General features: G+C 32.6%; 3 protein-coding genes across 3 annotated transcripts; all 3 read right to left on the bottom strand.

Moving 5' to 3' along the window:
• Positions 1-425: 425 nt before the first annotated feature.
• On the bottom strand, positions 426-3,218 carry HELRODRAFT_164387 (hypothetical protein; the record flags this gene model as incomplete). Its single annotated transcript, XM_009029337.1, has 3 exons — positions 426-521; positions 2,108-2,392; positions 3,201-3,218. The coding sequence occupies 3 exons, from the start codon at positions 3,216-3,218 to the stop codon at positions 426-428; spliced, it is 399 nt and encodes a 132-aa protein (XP_009027585.1).
• Positions 3,219-6,693: 3,475 nt separating this feature from the next.
• Positions 6,694-16,711, bottom strand: HELRODRAFT_189421 (hypothetical protein; the record flags this gene model as incomplete). The annotated part of the gene is made up of 11 exons (XM_009029336.1): positions 16,491-16,711; positions 16,291-16,457; positions 15,978-16,064; positions 12,586-12,724; positions 11,923-12,471; positions 11,671-11,825; positions 9,630-9,888; positions 9,097-9,274; positions 8,711-8,931; positions 8,020-8,172; positions 6,694-6,749 (listed from the first exon to the last, which is right to left on the bottom strand). The coding sequence occupies exons 2-11, from the start codon at positions 16,315-16,317 to the stop codon at positions 6,694-6,696; spliced, it is 1,824 nt and encodes a 607-aa protein (XP_009027584.1). The 5' UTR covers positions 16,318-16,457; positions 16,491-16,711.
• A 2,672-nt stretch (positions 16,712-19,383) lies between these two features.
• On the bottom strand, positions 19,384-19,662 carry HELRODRAFT_68916 (hypothetical protein; the record flags this gene model as incomplete). Its single annotated transcript, XM_009028973.1, has 1 exon — positions 19,384-19,662. The coding sequence occupies one exon, from the start codon at positions 19,660-19,662 to the stop codon at positions 19,384-19,386; it is 279 nt and encodes a 92-aa protein (XP_009027221.1).
• Between the last annotated feature and the right edge of the window lie 606 nt (positions 19,663-20,268).

Below are 20,268 nucleotides of genomic sequence, written 5' to 3'. Positions count from 1 at the left end.
ATGGCCTCTAAACTTTATTACAACTGGAATAAAGCGGATGTGATCAAACCCAAAGCCAAAAACTCTTGTATCGTTGTAACGAGAAAATTGTGTTGTAACATGAGATTAGAAACAAATTAGATTCTGCCGTGATTAACGTTGTATTGTTGAGTTTTCAAATTATTCCGATGTAACCAGAATTTATTTTAGAACATGGGAAAAAAGTAAAAAGAATATTAAAAATTACACAATTACACTTTTTCGATAATTTTCTGTTGTTCCAAACTGGTAATCTCTCATGCTCTTGATATTAAATTTTCTAACATTGGTATTTGTATTCATTTGTATATTATTGTATATATTTGTATGCTTGAAAAAAGATTTAAGTGAGTAGAAAAAACAAAGGGTTGTCGAAGTCATCACTCTTTTATTACAGACAAAAATAATCAACTTTTGACGAAACGTTTGTCTTCAGAATCATTCGAAATAAAAATGAAAGGAAAGGCAACAATGATGATTACGAACCAGGTCGATTTGTAGCCCTGGTGTATGACAAGAAGTGATATTTAGGAAACATAATAGAAAGAGATGATAAAAATGATGATTTAAAAGTGAAATGTATGAAAAAACTTGAAGACAATTTTGAGATAAAAATTTTCGAGTAGCTAATTACAATTATAATTACAAAATGAGTAACTCAACATTTGAATGAAATTTTTTAAACTCGTCATTTTCTTTAAGAAACAATTTTTAAATTCTATTTGCTCAACTATTAAAAACTGTTAGTCATTGAATATTCAGAACAAAAGTTTGGATTTCTTGGGTAAAAATCTAATATGAAAAATGACGAATTTGTAATAAAAAATATTAATTTAAAGATTAAGAATAATATCTTCCATCATAATTTTTAATAAAATTGAAAATGCCATTGGTTTAAAACGAAATTTATTATAAAATAAAATAAAATTCAGTTATCTCGGTGCTTTTTTTCAAAAAAATCCATGTTTGCCATACTCAAAAATGTAACCCAGACGTCTTATGTATTCTGATTATGTTAAAGTCAATACAACAGAAGAGAGAACCATTTGTGAGATACATAATTTTAATGTAAAATATTTATATCTTTGCTTATTATCGCCATTAATTAATTTAATTGGAGAGCTGCTGTTCACATACAAACAAACAGACAATAGACAAACAAAATTTTTAAATTCTAAACTTTTGTGATATGCATTTCAAGTTGCCACACCACATTCATCTGCTCGAATTTGAGACAACAGAATGTCAAAAAAATGTAGAATTTTTCTGAAATTATTGTACATAAATGTTTGACTCTGGTGATGTTTTGACTTTGAATGCGCATAAGATTCATCGCAATATATCTTTCATTTAGTAGTAACAGCCGTAAAATTTGTAATATCCAAATTATTTTATTTAATTTATTGTCGAACTTTCTTGATGTTTTTGTATTTTTTTACTTTTCATTTCAAAATTAGATTTTTTTATCAACCATTCATAATTTACAGGGAGGCTTGAAATAGCATTTAATGCTCTGTGCAACCCTTTTTTAAATGTCTTATTTGAAAAAAAATGTTTTATAATCTTTCTCAAATTCTAATGTTTGAAAATTCACTTTATTTTCATGAACTGGACAGGCTGTGGTCAAGAATAGCTGACGTAAAGCAAAAAAATCGCATGGACCTTAATGCGTTAGTTTCTAATGGCCTTGCGTTATCAAAACTTTTCCGTTTAAATCAAATTTTATGTACCCTGTGAGTACATTTTTTTAAGGACAACATGAACATTGCAAATTATTTTGTTTAGAGCAATAATTTCAAAATTTTGAATCGTAATATAAATATTCTGCACAAACATATGGCAAATTAAAGTCATGTATCAACAAGTTGAACATTTTAATTCTTCTATACATTCACTGTGAAACAAATGTTACAATACGTTCATCAGTAAAAAAATTAAATTTAACTAACCAATCGGATTGTTAGTAAATTGCTGTTCGTCCGACTGAATTTAAATAAATGTTTAAGACATCAAAGAATTTTCATGAAATATGGACTTTAAAAAAAAATTATTTTCAAAAATTATCGACACATCATGAAACAAAAACTACCGGAGCACCCGGCAACAAATAAATTACTCCGAAATAGATGCACAGATCCTCCGAGATATACAGCTGAGGAGTGGTGTTGAAAAACTGGCAGAGAACACCGCCACCGTCAGCTATGTTGTTCTTCATGAAATTGAATCCAACACAATTAGGAGATGTCGCGCACGTGAGAGTGCAGGTCAGCACCACCTGGAGAACATCGTGCTCCCAACTTTCTAAGGTAATATTTTCTGAAGTTGGTGGAGCTTTGCAGGCGACATACCGCAAACTTTGCCGCCTAAGCAATCTCTATTCGAGGTCAGATTGTTGGATAATTTTAACAAATTATTCTTAAATTTATAACATTTGCCTTGAATAGCAGTAACTATTAAGGAAATAAATATAAATCTATATGCTATTTGGTTGACCATCTTTGAAAATCCAGTAGAGCTGGCGATGTTTGTATTTAGCTTATCAGAAGTCCATCACATTCCATGCATTCACTCCTGCCTACAAGATGATGTGACATACACGCATGCATGCTTAATTGCGTACGTCGTATATATTTATATATATTTTTTTATATTTATGTATATATCTGCGACAAATTCACGTTTCTTATAATATTTCTGTTATAAGTGTTTTTCAAGTCAGTGGACATAAAAAGTATCTCAAACATTTGAAAGTTTGCTTGTTAGTATATTTTTTCATTTGGCTGGCTGATTGTTTTTTAGTTTGTTTATTATCAAATAATGTTCATTGTCTAAAGAAATGTTATTTTTTTGTTGAAAGTAGATAACTCTCTGGAGTCCATGGAACATTTTAAAAGGTCTGTGATGTTACTTTACAGAATATCATCTGTAGATATTTCGAGCATTAACAATTTAAATTTTGTGGTACATTTTGGAAAAATAAGCTCGAGTTTCATATATTATTTTTATATAGACAGCCGTAAATTTTTTTTTTCGAGTAGGGTGGTGGAAGATTGGAACAAACTGCCCTCGGTCGTTGTTAATGTCATCTCCTTGAGCGGTTTCAAGTCAGCGGTCGATAGTTACTACGGTGATTCCAAGTTCAGTTGGCCATTTAATTTCTAATTTGTACTTGATATGTGTACCTGTACAGTTGAATCCATTTTACTTGTTGAATCAAAATTAGTTTTTTTTTGTCATTTATTGATTTATTCATCATCATCTTGGTTTTGCCGTATGCACTTATAGGCTCACGTGTTTATGTTCAGTTCAATTCTGTTGACACTGTTCTTGCAAATTCTATCTGATATAATTTTATTTTAATTTGTTTTTTGTTTTTTTCTGTATTTGTTTGGCAAAGGCTTTTGCCCGGGCTACTTCAAACAACAACAACAATACTAATAATAATAATAATTATTATTATTATTATTATTATATACCAGCATTATTATTATAATAGCCCAGCAAACGTGGTTACAATGATTGTTTTAGCGTTGTAATGACATTTGCTAACATTTGGCAACATGTAAATTTAAAAGTATTAAAAATCCAATTTACAATTAAAACCAAATAAATACTGACTATGAAAGAACAAAATAATTTTGTATCGATCGATTGAGACGCTATCTAATGCTTCCAGCAGCTTGAACAATCTTCTCAACCTAAACATACCTAAGTGATGAATACACAGGTTAATCACAATTAAATAATGGAAGCGATCATCTAACAATGGTAACCTCGGGGTTCCAAAATTCAACATTAGAAGTCGAAGGGACTTCAAGAAACGTCTGAAAAATCATCTGTTAACTTTCAATAGTGAAGAAAATGAAGAGTGCGCCTATGATGTCAAGTCAACTCATGATTATTATAAGTATATATACAAATTCAGCAGTACAATACAATGATAGGAAGGATATTAAAAATTGTATATCGATAAGATTTCAAGAGATTTCATGTTTCGCATCCCGACGGGCGAATTGTGTAGAAAAAAATTAAAAATTAAACGATGTTGTATCGGGTATAGATCATTTTGTAGTCAATTACTTTCAATGTAAAAATGCGGCGATAAAAAGAATTGGGTTCATCGGAGTATTTCACGTTCAACTTCCTAACTTCGCAGATCAAATTCAAAAAATTTGAAATTAGGCAAGAGATAGAAAGCATGTTTGTCCTCAGCAGCCGGTTCTCAAAGAGGTCATTGATGTAGATGTTTTGATTTTTAAACGATGTTACAATTTTGTTTGGCACAATATAATAATGTGTAAACAAAAACTAGCAACGAATAAAAACCTTTTCATGGTTTTCGTAAAAGAAAGGGTTGTGGAATATTTACGAGACTCAAAAAAAAATAAATATTTCAAAAAATCTGTTAAGGTCATAGCCAAGATTATGAGTTAGGCCTATAACACGGTAATGTTATTGAATACATTTATGTTACTAAAATATCAATGAATTATTCGGCCGTGAGTTCAACTTTATTCCGCTTAATCTCGAACATCATAAAGTAACAAATACTTACGCCATGATGGACTCGGTACAACACATATTTCGGTGCAGAGTAACAAAACTTTACTCTTTCACTGTTTGAGTTTACTCCATTAAGTGATGTTAATGTTATACAAAGAAGATGAAATATCATTAGAAGCAAATGATTACGTAAAAATATTTTATGTTCAGTATTTGCCAACTCTATAACATCAAAACATATCTATACTAAAATTATGTTATAATACAATTTATAACTTGCATCTATTGAGAACAATTCAAATAGCCCTGGTTTTCGCTGCCGATTGTTGAATATATGATACTCACTTTAGAAAAGTCGGAGAAACCCATTTTTGAAACACTTGTCGACTTGTGTTGTTTACATTTCTTAAATTTATTGGTTGTTAGTGCGTTTCAGATTTGAGCGGGTGAAACAGAAAACTTCCTTTAAAAATTTAAATCGTGAATGATCTCAATCGACACTGGTAGACTACTTAAAAACTGGTTGGAGCTGTTCCCTCAAATAACTTGGACTTTGACACCCCAACCGGATATTTCTTTAGCAAGGAGATCGTATTTCATTTATTTTATTTTATTCCTACTAAATGTTGCTTATAATTTTTATGTTCATAATTTTATTTTTTTCGTTTCGTACCTTGCCTTTTGTTACTTTCTCTGCGCTTGAAAGAGTTGAATTTACAGAAGAGAAAAAATTGGAAGACAACTCCTTCTGGCATACAGTGCAGTTCATTTCTGATGTTAAATATTTCAAAATTGAATGGAATCTCAAACAGCCAGCTATCATTTGATATTGCTGTTGATGCATTTGAAAGGAACTGCAAATGAGCACGAAGGGGTTATTTGATTGCATTCATCATTGCATTTATTGCGTATGAGACTGGAAGCGAGGTTTTAAGTATTTTTTGGCCGATTAAATTATTCATACGAATGAAATAATTATATAAACATTTTTTCTCACAACTGAAACGTGGAGATGAGAGTGAAAGAAAAGCGTGCGTGCATGTGGCCGTGTGGCCGAGTGAAATGCTCACTTCACATCATTTACTACTTTCTGTTACATTCTTTCGTGCTTTTTATTGTTTGAAAGTTGTTTTATTTTAATAAATATTAATTAGGATCTTAAAAATTTAGAAAAACTGAACGAGAATCATTCAAATTATCGTTCGTTGGTTTAACAAATTTCTATTTTATTTTCAATGTTACTTAAAATGCTAGTTGTTGATATTTTATGTTATATATATATTGTCAGAATTATGAAATAATACTGACTAAAAATACTGCAAAATTTTCAACGCGAAATTTATTCACTCGATAGGGGGCATGGTGCAAGTTAATTTACTCGATAGGTGACGACGATTTTCTTTGTTTTGCAATTTAGATGACGTCATAAATTATTACAAATTATTTTAAAATTTAATTAGTAGTTTTTTTTATTAATTGGACATACCTTGGAAATTTTTATGTTTTTAAAACACCCGAAACAAAATCTAATTTTGCTTTGATAAGGAAGGGTGTGAAAAGACTAAGAAGGACTGGGTTGACTAGTGAGGCAGCTTCGAATAATCAGTGCCTCTTCCGGTCCCTAAGATACTTAACGCGTGATTCTATGCTCATTGGCATAGTTTCAGAAACGTCTTAAGTTCTCAAAGAGTCAGCCTTGGGTTCACCAGTTAGGCAGCTTCGAGTAATCAGTGCCTATTCTGGTATCTAAGAGACTTAATGGGTTTGGTACGAGACTCTATGCTCATTGGCATAGTTTCGCACGCGTACTAGAGTCACACAATTTGTTTCCAGTGTTGTTCTGACTCTTGTTGTCTTGTGTTGGTCGTGCGAAAGCCGATCAGACTCGACGGCCCAGTGAAAACAGGCCAGGGTTGTGCGAAAGCCGACCGACTCACAGACAGGCCCAGTGAAAACAGGCCTTGGGTTCTGTGAAAACCAATCCGCCTCCTTCTTTTCTTTCTTGTGCTATTTGTCGACCTAGGGTTCTTTGCTGGATTCTGTACTCATTGGTATAGTTTCACTCGCAGCTTGCAATTTCCATAGGCTCCGATTTTTGTGATTCATTTTTTTTATTTATTTCTTGGAGTTGTATCGACATCACCATCGGATACACACGTCGAGGTTGTACGATTAAACGGCAACAAACATATCCCAAGTTGAAGACCCAACAAGAAGAGTTCTAATTCCTGTATTCCAGTTTGTTCATTGACATTTACATTATTATAGAGTTCATTAGTTCAATTCCTTTTATTTACTTCCGTCGATTAATAAAATTGTTATCGAATATTTTTCTTTACGCGTTCGTGTGTTACTCAGTAAAATCATATAATTCGAAAAAGCCCAGTGCCACACAGGACTGGTCGAACTCACGATAAAAATATACACAAAAATTATTGTCGGACCATACAAAAATTCCCTGAGAAAGATAGAGGAGGAGATTACCTCACACCACCAGTTGTTTTAATTGTTTTCATTTATAAATTTTCCGACAATTAGCGCCCAACGTGGGGCTTAGTCATAATTTGAAGAAAACCTCCTCATTCATATTATTATATATATAAAATCTCCGACAATTGGCGCCCAACGTGGGGCTTTGTCATCATTTGAAAACCTCCTCCTCCTCCTCATTCATATTATTATTTTAAAATTTCCGACAATTGGCGCCCAACGTGGGGCCTAGTCATAATTTAAAAACCTCCTTATCATTTTATTAAATTTAAAATCTCCGACAATATATATATATATATATATATATATATATATATATATATAAACTCAACAACTCAATAAAAAATAGAAATTAAATTACACAAGACCATCTGCATGGTACAATCCATGGAAACTTTATTTTAAACGATGACATAATGGTAAAAATTAACTTGTCAACTATTATTGAACATGAGCAGTTGTTAATACGCATAATATTGATTTACATTCATGCTTATTGGAATGACTCTTGCTTCTGCACCAGCTGGATAAGTCGGGACAAAATTACTATATTATCAATGATAATAAAACTGTTGACTGTTTTTGAAACATCTATATACATACACGCATTTAACTATATACAACATGTACAAGTTATTAGAATTTGATATGACAGTTTTAACGGTTCTTTCACTATAATTTTAAATATTTTATCATTTCTAAAAACGCAAATTTCTTCTGATAATAGAATACATTAACGAAAGTGCTGTGGTTTTGACGACATTCAGTTAACCATCACGATAATTTCCAGTAAATATTTTTTAATTTCACCATAAAGTATACAAAAAATTATTTTTAATTTTTTTACAATTTTTCACGAACATAAAGTGAATTTTGTAAAACGCTTTGAAATTGAGTCCCAAAATTTGCAGCAAAGAACAATTCTTTTTCATATGAGGTTGGCTTGAATGTGAAGGAGAAAAAGATGAAGGGTGGTGGAAGTGAGAGGAAGAAATCGTCATCATGAACCTCCCCCGTTCAGTAGCGACTGCCCGTCAATGTAATCGTTGGATTTCATTTTTTTAATTGTGTTCTTCAACGCCTGTCGCTTGTTGCAGAACCACACTCGCACAACTTCTCTCTCGTAGTTGAGGCGATCAGACAGTTCAGACATCTCATTACCTGAAACGAAATTATGTTGCATATTGTTTTATTTTTTCATTTTCTCATAATTATGTTTAAACGAAACGAAACGAAACAAAATAATTTATTTGACCTCAATAAAGAAAATAAGGTGCAGGTTGACTGTGAGGAGTTAGTATAAAACTCATCGAGCACAGCCACCTAAACCAAAAACTTCAGAATCTCTAAATGAAATATGTTAACCTTCAGATGTTATTAATTGATCAAAAAAACAAAACCATCGGGCACAGCCATCAAACAAAAAACTTCAGAATCTCTAATTGTTATATATTAAATTTACGGTGTTACTAGTTGTTCGTAAAAATAAAATTATCGAGTACCACAAAAAACTTCAGATTCTCTAATTGGAGTATATTATATTTACGGTGTTACTAACTGTTCATAAAAATATTATCATCGTGCACCACAAAAAACTTCAGATTCTCTAAATGGAATGTATTAGCTTTGAGATGTTACTAATTGATGTTTAAGTTTCAATAATTTTGACATTTTTTTCGAATATTATAGAAAATCATACCTGATGGATGGCTGTTTCTTTCGAAATATTCGTTCAAGACTTCGAGTGCCTGCGGTGTGAAAGACGTTCTTCTTTTTCGCTTTTTCGACGGCTCGTTGCCGATGAGCTCCGTCAAGTTGTGAACGCCACTCTTGTACCTCTCCTCTGCTTCCTGCATCCACTTCTCCAAGACCGGTTTGATCTTCTGCGCACTTTTTGGGGTGATGTCTAATTTTTCGAACCTTCCAAAGGAAAAAATACACTCAAAATAGAATTTACTAGTTAAACACGACTTTTTAGCTCTTTCAACAACAACAGTAAACATTGAAACGTTGAAACATTTCAGATCAGAAATGTTTTATATACAGTATCTAGTAATCTTACTTTCCAATCAAAAAACTAACAACCTGCAGATGGCAGACTGGCTGTACGATGGACCCTCTGTCGCACTGAGAGCAAGTCCCACCTGAGTTTGAGTGAGGCCCAGCGACAGCCTTCGAATTTTGAAGTGCTTCGCGAACTCTCTGATCTCATCCAAGTTCACACCATCAACCACAGTTCCTTCTTTTGAACCGTTTATGAGATCTGATGTTGACGACGTTCACAAAATTCACGTTGTGAAAAATTTCAATGAGTTCTACAAATTTTGTTTAATTTAATTTAAACAAAAACAAATACTGAAAACTTATGTTTTGTTGAAATCTTGAAAAAAATGTTTGAAGTTAAAAAATTAGCATTTAACTTATAAGCAACTTTTTCACTTGGTTTACAATATTGTATTGATTCGAACTCAAATTTATAAAATTTACAAAAAAATATTTTAATTTAATTTTGATAAATAAAAGTTTAACTGTTTTATATGCAGTGCGAGTGGTTAAATTTATACATTCTACGTTTCACAACATATCACAAAAGAATTGAAATTCATAAACTTCATTACTTGGCAACAGTTGGTTGATATTTGGCGTTGAAGATCCAACGTGATTGGCTGTCGATGAAGTATGAGAAGTACCTGATAGGTTCAAACCGTTTGTTGTTGAGATGTGATTGGTTGACGAGGAGGGCGACAACGATGACGTCGAAGAGGGTGACAAGGGCACTGTTGCAAGTTTGCAAATTTTTTGGATGCTTGAAGTCTGTTGGAGGTGAAGTTTCAGTGTTTGTAGCAGCTGCGTTGAACTTAAGTTCAAGGGAACGGCCTGAAAATGTAATTAACAGAAATTTAATACATTGTTTGGAGTGCCAAGGTAGCAAGTATTAAAATATTAAGCTAAAATTTCAAGCGCTAGAAAGTGGAATGGAATAATTTTTCTTAAAAGAAATTCCCGTTGAAAAACATTTTTAATGTTTTTTTAAGTAATAAACTTTCAAATGAGCAATTTTAAAATGTTTGAAATAAAATGAACACAATTGAAAAAATCTTGAAAGTAGATTTACAGTTGCTCTTATGCCATGAAAATGACTTCAATGTTGTTTTGTGACCTAAATCATGATTTAGAATTTAATATAAACAGAACTTTATCATAACTTGTCAAGCTTAACATAACATTTGATGACTAAATAAGGAAACATTTTGATAAAAATTTGCTTAGTTATTTGCCATGTCAAGACAACTTCAATATCAATTTCAACAGCTTTTACCAGATTGGCAAATACTATCAAACCTTGAAATAAAAGAATTTTTCAACATGTTAATTTAAATTTTAAAAAAATTGTAATAATTATTTTCATTACATTTAGATAAATTTAAAATGATTTCCAATAGCTCGTTCAAGATCTGTTATGATCTACCGTAGTGCTTTCATTTCTTGTTCCTGAACAGGAAACAACATGCAATAATGTGTACTGCATGCATATTCATGTGCACGACATGTAGAAACATTTGGGAAACAAATTTTGTGCAGTAGGTCAGTGTTAAAGTGTGATGCTAATCTATAGAATGCAAAAAAGCCGCTAAAATAATTTTGCTTATCATAATAGTACATTCGTATAAACATATCTTAAATTTTCCAGCCCAACTTAAAAAACTCATAAATGATTTTCCAAACATTAAAATTATTTTCTGGGCATCTCAATTAAAAAATGAAATAGAAGTTTATTTAATGACATGATTTAAAGGTCGTTCAAAACTTCCTCAAGCAGGACTACAGAACTATACTTGCAACATGTTCATCCCCCAGCAGAACTATGCATGTGCAGTGGCGGATCTTGGCAACTTTGACGGAGGGCCAAAATTTTGAAAAGTTCAAATTCTTACGGGGACACAAAAATTTCACGGGAGACCAAGATTTGTTGTAGTGTGGCTAACAATCTTTTTTTGCTTATCACGTCCAATTTTTGGTCGATTTTCGATTTTCTACTTGAAACGGCCTTTTTTCTGATTTAAAACAAATTGCTCACAAATTCCCCCGGCCCCTCCCCTAGATCCGCCACTGTATGCAGGCATATTCACATTCATAAGAAAGAAAAAACGAAGAGGAAGCAATAAAAAGGCAGTATTTTAATAAAAATAATAGCAAATTTAATAATATACTAATAAAAAAATCTGGTAAAGAAATTATTAATTTAATTCGCTACAAACGTCTTTTAAAATTAACGTTAAAAAATAAACTTTTTATTTTTCAAAAACTATAATTCATAAAAATGTTTTTCTCTCACCAGACCAAACATAAATATAACTGAGTAAAATTAGTACGAAGCAATTAAAAAATGTTGAAATGTCAAAAGTCATTCATTCTCTAATAGAACACTGCCTCTGCTTAAAAGGTATCAGCAGCCGCTACCAAAGACACGCAACGCACACAGCGTACGTGAATAAGCGTGGAAGCGACGCATCCCCCATTACGTTCGATGGTAGGGATCTTTTGGCGTTCGAACGAAGTCACTGTCGGTCAGGGCCAGGTGCTTTCAACCATCTAGGCATTACTCCAATTTAGAAATTTTTATCGACCACTTGAAATATTAAAGATGATGGCACTGACTTGATTTTCAACGTTTTTGCAGATGACTTGTGAAAGTAGGGGTTTGTCGGAGTGCTGCGACGAGCAAGATGTGGACGATGATGTCGAAGGTGCCGATGAGTGGGATTGTATTGCATTTGATGACAAGGAGGTTGTAGTTGAAACAGCTTTGTTGGCTGAAAATTTAAATAAATAAGCATCAAAAAACATTCATACTGATGAAATAATAGGATATCACAGAGACTGCACAATCACAAATAAAAACGAACAAACCTATGAGAGTACAACCAACTCTACCATCGTTATTTTCCACATTTTTGCTTCCATTGTTCAAGTTAGCAACAATGAGTTGACCGTTAGAAGTGGCCAGCAGTTGAATCTGACTGCCAACACCAGCAGCTAAACTAAGTGGGATTGATATCAGCTGCTGCAAGCCGTTACTGTTTGAGACGGGAATCAACAAATGTCTGACTGGAACGATGGAAGATTTGGAGCCGTTGATGGTCGGTGCAGTTGTCGACGTGGCCACTTTTGTCGTTGTGGTGTTAATGTTGTTGTTTGTGTTGTGGATTATTTGCAACGGTTGCTGTCTTATTTTTAAATGGTTGATGTTGTTACCGCTAGTTAACTGTTGGATGAAATTTTTTATGTTGTTGCTGTTGTTGTTGTTGTTGATGCTATTATTGTTGCTGTTCATGTTGCTATTTTGGTTATTATTTGATGTTAAGTAAGGCGACGAGTTCAACGTTTTGTGTGATGTTGTGTTCACATTGTTGAGAGCAGTTGAACCAGCAATGGGAAGTGTTAGTTGGTTGAAAATGCCTGTCGTGTTTTTGAAAAGTTTTTTGCCTGGTTATTAACAAACCCTCCTTATTTAAACTTAACATATAAAATGATTTGATCAGTGGATGGTGATGATTTTAAACAAATACTCACTCGATAGAGGATCTTGCTTGCTGCTCTCTAGGAGGTCGGACATGCCCCAGCTGTCGTGGTTATTGATGGATCGGTGGGGCGAGTTGTGCAGGGGGTTGATGGATGGGGAGGACGTGTTTCGACACGACAACATCACATCCTTCGTAACATCGTTCCATTATATATTTCAACTTTTTATATAATTACACTCATTTTATTCATTCATTTATTTGGATATATAAACGTGTGTATGTATATATATATATATATATATATATATATATATATATGTATATATATATATTTAATAATATATATATATATATAATATATATATATTAAATATATAATATATATATATATAAGGTTAAGACTGTCAGAAACGCAATTATTAATGAAAATCACAGCATGTTCCGCATTAGTTAGGGTTTTTGTTTAATTTTTCTAACGGTAGATCGTAAATCATTCTCAAGTTTCTTAAGTTCGAAACCAAAATTTGTATTTAATTTGAGCATGATAGAACATTCAAGCATGATAGAGCAAAAAAGCTTTTTTCGGTATTCCTATACCCTATTCGTTGCTCGAATTGATACGCCGTGTATGTGGCCAAGTGCTCAAGTATATATATACTGTGTCTCTACAATGCTAATTCTTTGTTTGTTGAATGCGAATACTTAACCTTCATTTAATTAGCAACAAACAAAGGTTTATATCTTAATGGAAATAATGAATGTGGTCAAACATATCTAGAGAGCACGATCTCTGCTTTCGTAAACCGAGCTTATACGCACTCTTTTGATGTAGAAAGCAGGTGAATCGAATTAGATAAAGTTACTAAATTACTCACTAATAATGGATATAAAAGTTTCATGATGCATAAAATAATAGAACGCAAAAAACAAACATTCAGCAACGACAACAAAAATTCAACTGACAATAAAAACAAAAATAGCATAGTAATATATTATAAGAATCACATGTCAAATGCTTTTGAACGGGAAGAAAAATCAAAAAAAATTATGTAAATTAACGTTCAAACATCAAACAAAAATGATAGTATTAAACTACGAATATACTACTCCAACCAAGAACGTCATCTCTTGTGATGAAAAACAACTGCACTAGTAAGCCAGAATCGATAATGGATCATAGCCACCTAATATATTTGTTCAAATGTAATATTGGTGATTGTGGGCACTATAATTCTGAATATATTGGTATGACGACGACTAAGCTTTCGAGAAAACTCACGATGCACGTACCAACAGGCACCACAAAGAATTACATGAAGGAGAAACACAAAACTGAAATTACTAGGCAAATCTTGGACAACAATGTTGAAATCAGGAACTGAATGGATTGCAAGGATGGTGGACAAGATGACTGAAACAGGATTTAAATAACAGTCAAAATAGTAAAAAACATTTTTGTCAATGTTTTTTGAATTAAGTTGACTTTAACTCTACTGTTTCAATAATAAAAAAATGAAAGTGAGAAATCTGCCGTGGAACTACTTTAAGTTCATTACGTTAAGTTTGTTCAAAAACTGATATTTTTCAAAAAAAATTAATAGTTATATTTCGACAAATCTGCGTTTGATTAGCATTTTCACAAATTTTCGAAAGTCTAGTTTTTTAATTTTTAGTTTAATAAAAATTGATTATTCAAGTAAAAACAGAATATACTGTTTATCTTTCTATTATTATTAATTTTAAAAAAAAATATGATTTTGAAATTTTGCATTGAAATAAAAGCAATCTCCCACCTATTGGTAATACATTTTTTAATGACATTTCACCTGGAGCACTGAGCGGAGCACGGAGCAGTTTTATTATGTCGGAGCAAGAGCTAGAGCGGAACAACTCAAAAAACTGCTTTCTCCAAAGCCCTGTCTTGTTGGCTCGTTTCTATATAAAAAGGATATCAGAAAAACTTTATAAGTAGTGGCTTTTTAAACAACCCTAATATATTGTGAAATCAAAAAGGTTTACATTGTGGCTAAACTAAATATTTTCTAGTAATGAAGTCAACAATTTTTTTTCTTGTTCGAACCATTCAAGTTTGTATTAACATTGTATATTCCTTGGTTCAGCAACATTTAGTTTTATAGTTTGATAAAAATGTTCCAGAACCTAACATTATTATCGTAATGTTACAAAGAGTATTTTCATAAACAGTTTGCTTTAAGTCGATTTTACAGTTACAAATATTATTTTAATGGTAAACAAACTTTTAAAAAACTTCAAAATAAAAAAATCTTCTTTCCCTAACACTATTTCCGATAAATAGTTCTTTAACCATTAAAAAGAAGAAAGCTAGAATGTTATTTTCATTATCTGCAATACAAAGATTTACTAATTACAGATATCATCAAGTCGAAAGATGTCCTTCGTATGACTATTTATCTTCACTCATTCAGATTTTCAACAAACCAATCAAAACAAACATGTGTTTTGCGAGTAGGTGTGCCATCATATAGCAAAGTTCGTACTGAAAATATTATTTAAAGCAACACAGTTCTCATGAAAAATGATTTTCGTTTAAACTTTGACTATGTATCAAATATCGCCATCTAAAAATTACGTCCTAAATATTTTCAAAATTACTGACACATTTATAAACCCTCGAAACATTATTCAAAAACCAGCGAAAGATCAAGTATTATTTTTCTCATATCAAATTCAGAAAACTTTGTTCACAGAATTTTTGATTGTTGAACACATTGGCTTCAATTAAATCATTAAAAAATGTGTTGAAGTAACACAAAAATTGTTTTTTCTGTTGAAAAACTATTTAACAACCCCACCAAAAATTTTAAAATTTTTTACGCATTTTTATAATTCAATCGCCAGACTAGTTAATAAGATTTTGTTTTTGTCGTACTTTAATCATCGTTATTCATCATATTCAGTATTTTTATTACTTAATAATGTCAAAACTATCAATAAGATTCAATTTGTAACGTTGATATTACATCACAACAAGAGCTCTAAACATTATCGCATTAAAAGGTAATGCCATACCTAACACCGTAATGTAAGAAATCCTATCTTAATAACAACACCTAATGTAATGCGGGAATCGTGAAATCATACAGCATTTAATTCCCACTTTCGTGAAAGTTCTTATGCAGAAAACCAACATAGCACAACATCTAGTGTCCGGTTAGGCCAAAACAGGTGCAGAAAATGAATAGCCAAGTCATCAGATCTTTTTATAAAAAATGGACAGCAATTGGTTTGTTGCTGTATCAAAAAAGCTTTGAGTTATTTGAGTTAAGGTTAGAGCAACGTATAAGAATATCAGAAGAAAATTTAAACAAGGATGGTAGCATTTGCAGAATTATAACAGAGTATTTGAATCTGGTAAGCCTATGCTGATAAATATTTTTTTAAATGTTTCAAGCGATAAACCTGTTTGATGATGGCTGAATGAACCAGTTTTATGGGGTCACCATTCAACTCCATGGCCCCGTTCGAATCACAAGGTTCAAGGTCAATCTGAGGTCAGAATCAATTGGAATCAATTTGAATTTGAACGATGCAAGTTTTGTGGAAATAAATTGATAAATAAACATATTATTAAATTGTTATGAAAGAAAAAGTTTTAAAAGCAGAATGTGACAAAAAACAATTTATTTAAAAAAAATAAACATTCTATCGTCGTTTAAAAATAAAAGCGGCATTGAAATGTGGAAGCAACCCAGGCCCGCGCGTGTTTGCCAACCTCTGCCATGCTTGTTATCCCAATCATAATTCTCTTTTATTGCTTCAGAAATATTTATCCAATGAAATCCAATGACAGCTAACAACGGTAACTTAAAATCAGGATTAAAATCAAAAATTCAAATAACTCTGAAACAGTATTTTAATAAAGGTATCATCAGCTGTTGGTGAAACGGGATTGAAGCAATTCATGAAATCTGCTGACTTGAAAAAACTCCTTGTCATCGTTTGAGGCATTTACATCATCCCCATAACATTTAACAACTTGCACAATTTTTAACAAATTTTGATGAATTGGAATTCTTCGGTCTATAAAAAATTGTTTAAAATTTAAATTCAAGAACTGACAAACAGAATCATCATCATTCAGCATTATAGAATGAAAAAAGATTTAAAAGCCAGTGTGCACCATTCATTCGGTGGCACAGTTACAAACAAACAACATGATGACGAACCACTGTGCTTCTCTCCACGCACACTCCAACTACTACAAAGCAATACATTCTTACACATACAAACATATATACATACATACATACATACATATATACATACATACATACATACATACATACATACATACATACATACATACATACATACATACATACATACATACATATATACAAATATACATAAATGCTTGTACACACACACACACATACACTTTGGTGTATATATGTATATGTATATATTTATATATTATATATATATATATATATTTATAGTAATCGTTTTGCTTGTATCATATATATTTGGCATTTTATATTTATCCAAACCTAACGTACGTACATCGATACGTACGTATATATTTTCGTACGCACATACATATTTTCCAATATTATATATATGTGTGTGTGTTTGTGTGTGCGTGGTGTTTATGTATGTTTAAATATATATATATATATATATATATATATATATATATATTTATATTTACGTATGTACATATATATTTGTATACGTGTTTGTATGTGTATATCATAGAGAGATCGCGTAGGTGTACTACACACATGCAACACACACAGACACACATACCATACACGCACACACACACACACACACATACCACACACGCACACACACACACATACCACACACACAACATTGATATTCACACAAACACGCATGCAAATAATTTTCGCGCAAGAACAGATAATAATAATAATAATAATGAATTATTTCTATTCTTTTCTGTGATGCTTCATGCAATGTTTGTCCTGTTTTATGAATATTTCAAATGATTTTAAAACAGATTGGAAAACATCGGAAATGATTAAGACGAAACATACAGGCATTTGTACAGGGCCATGTTGTGATACATAGATAGATTCCAAACGCGTGCACACAACGTGAACAACACATAACGTTTGCATTCGTGCACGAAGGAATAAATATGACGACTGCTTGCAAAAATAAAGAGCTTCCATGCTCCGCACAACTGTACAACTGTACAATGTACGCGAGCGCGCATACAAGGGAACACTTGTGTACAAGCTGCGAACGAATGCATACGTGCGTTCGATTTTTGCTGAGCTCTCCGTATTTGTTGGTCGTGGAATATCTCAAGTAAACGTTCTGAACTTCTAATGAAATGCTGCCATGTGGTTCATTATTTCTGATAAATTCTGCCAAGTTTGTAAGAAACACTGTAACAAAATAACACACAAAATACGACACGACAAATGAGGCAGTGGCACAACAACTACAAACGCGTTCAACAGCAGTGTGCGACTCCCGCGGAGAAACGCAACAACACAAAACATCGCACGCTGCACCAACACGAACGCACGATCATGAACAACAATATACAAAACGAACAACATGCAAAAACACACATCACGTCCTAGACTGTTAAATAACTGAAAATGAATTTTATTTTAAAAATATTATGAATTAATAAATAATATTATTTGCACCAACTGAAAAATATTAACATGCGAGATGTCGTGTTGTGAGATGTTGTGGTGTGTTGGAGATGTTGTGGTGTGTTGCGGGCTGTAGTACGCTGTGTCGGATGATGGAGAACTGCGCTATTGCAGCATCCACGCTCTATATTTAAATATGTATATATATATATATTTATTTGTATATATATATATATATATATATATATATATGTATATATGCATTATATATTTGTATTTGCACGCATGCATATATATCTTCGCAATTCATCTTTGTATCTATCTGTCCTTATTCATGCAGATACGTACTCGCACTCTGTAATTTAATGGATACAAGTCTGTTCACACAAGTCTGTTCACGTCTGTTCACACAAGTCTGTTCACACATTGCTAACCAACACGCATGCATGCATGTTGGTTAGCAATGTTGCTAGGTGCATAACCATCATCTCATGTTCGTGTGAGCGCTTTTGTTACGTTACTAAATAAAAACTCGTTGGTTAATTTTTAAAGCACATTGGAAAATGGAAAATGAGCAAACAAAATAAAAATATTGTGCGAGGTCATGTTATGATGAATACTGAATGAATGCATTGTGCCTACACACATCACACACGCATCCTAGCACAACATCACGCGCACAAACACACACGCACGCACGCAATTAGAAATGCATGAACTTGCGTACTCTGTAAACTGTACGTTGTACGTCGGAAGGTTCACAAAATTGAAGCGTACAACGTGCACAAAATGGAGTACAAATGAATCGACGTGCAATCAACCAGCGTAAGCGTATCAACGGCGATCATTCCTTCTGCGGGTGCCTCCAACAGACCAGCACTTTCTCTCCCTCCTTCTCCGGTCAATGATTTTCCATAAAATTGGATACACATAAAAACGTAACGAAGTTGTAATTTAAAACAAGATATTACAATTTATAATTGTTTATCCTCAAATGTATGTAATGAAAGTTGTGGATATGTCTGTGTATGCGTTAGCGTGTGCAGAGGCGTATTTACAAAAACTGTGGCCCTAGGCGCACGACCAATTTGGGGCCCTCTCGCCTATAAGGCGATCAATGATCATAATACAATAGTTAGAACACTCATACCCATGTATTATTTAACATGCATAGATACTACAGCTATAGATACTAGTTAGAAATTACAATTGTCAGTTTATTACAGTTATATAACTTTTTTCCTGCTCTTCAATTTCGCGAAGGAGTCAATGTGCGCATTGAAATCGTATTCTAATGTCTCCTTTGATTCAATGCATAAAATAGACAAATCTCCCAGCTTACATTGGCTGATGGAATTCCGCAAGTAATTCTTGATCCTTTTCAACACAGAAAATGACCGTTCTCCAGTTGCGTTTGATATAGGAATGATGAGAAAGATTCTTAGAAGGGTTTCCACATTGGGAAATGTACATTGTAGTCCACCCACCACTATAAGCTGGTACATCTCTACCGCAGATTTTGCGCCTTCTTCCTTAGCGAAATGCAAAAACTGTTTGATTTCATCGCCAGCGGTATCAGAATTAACATCGTCTTTGTATTCTTCGATCAAGGCCGAGATCTTTGTGTTCATGTCATCTACCTTGTCCTTGAAAAATAGACTGAACAAATCATGTATACCTTTGTATGCTTCGATTCTGTGATCAAGTTCCGTGATCAATTTATCAGAAATGGCGTTTACTGTGTTAACAATAAAATTATCACGACCAGTTAAAATAACTTCCGCTTCAATGCTTTCATCAGAAAACGGTTTTCGCTTTTTCTTGCGGCTCACTTCATCCTGATATTTACAGTCTTCCAGATCCTTGTTAATAAGCAATGCTGCTCGTTTTTCAATACGAGTGAAATCGTTTCGGACTTCATTGTTAATAAAAAGCTTCAGTGATTCTAGAAGATTTAAACCAGAATCAAGATATAAATTTGAATTTTGTAGGGATTTGCTGGTTGCATTCATCCGCTGTAAAATTGTATCCCAAAGAACAGTCATCAATGCAGTTTCAAAAAGATCCATTTTATTAGCAAGAGCATTAGCCTCATTTCTTACAGACGCCTT

Source organism: Helobdella robusta (assembly GCF_000326865.2).
Source record: "Helobdella robusta unplaced genomic scaffold HELROscaffold_6, whole genome shotgun sequence".
Taxonomy (NCBI): Eukaryota; Metazoa; Annelida; class Clitellata; order Rhynchobdellida; family Glossiphoniidae; genus Helobdella; species Helobdella robusta.
Note: the sequence above shows the minus strand (reverse complement) of the source record. Positions and strands in the feature narration are given on the sequence as shown.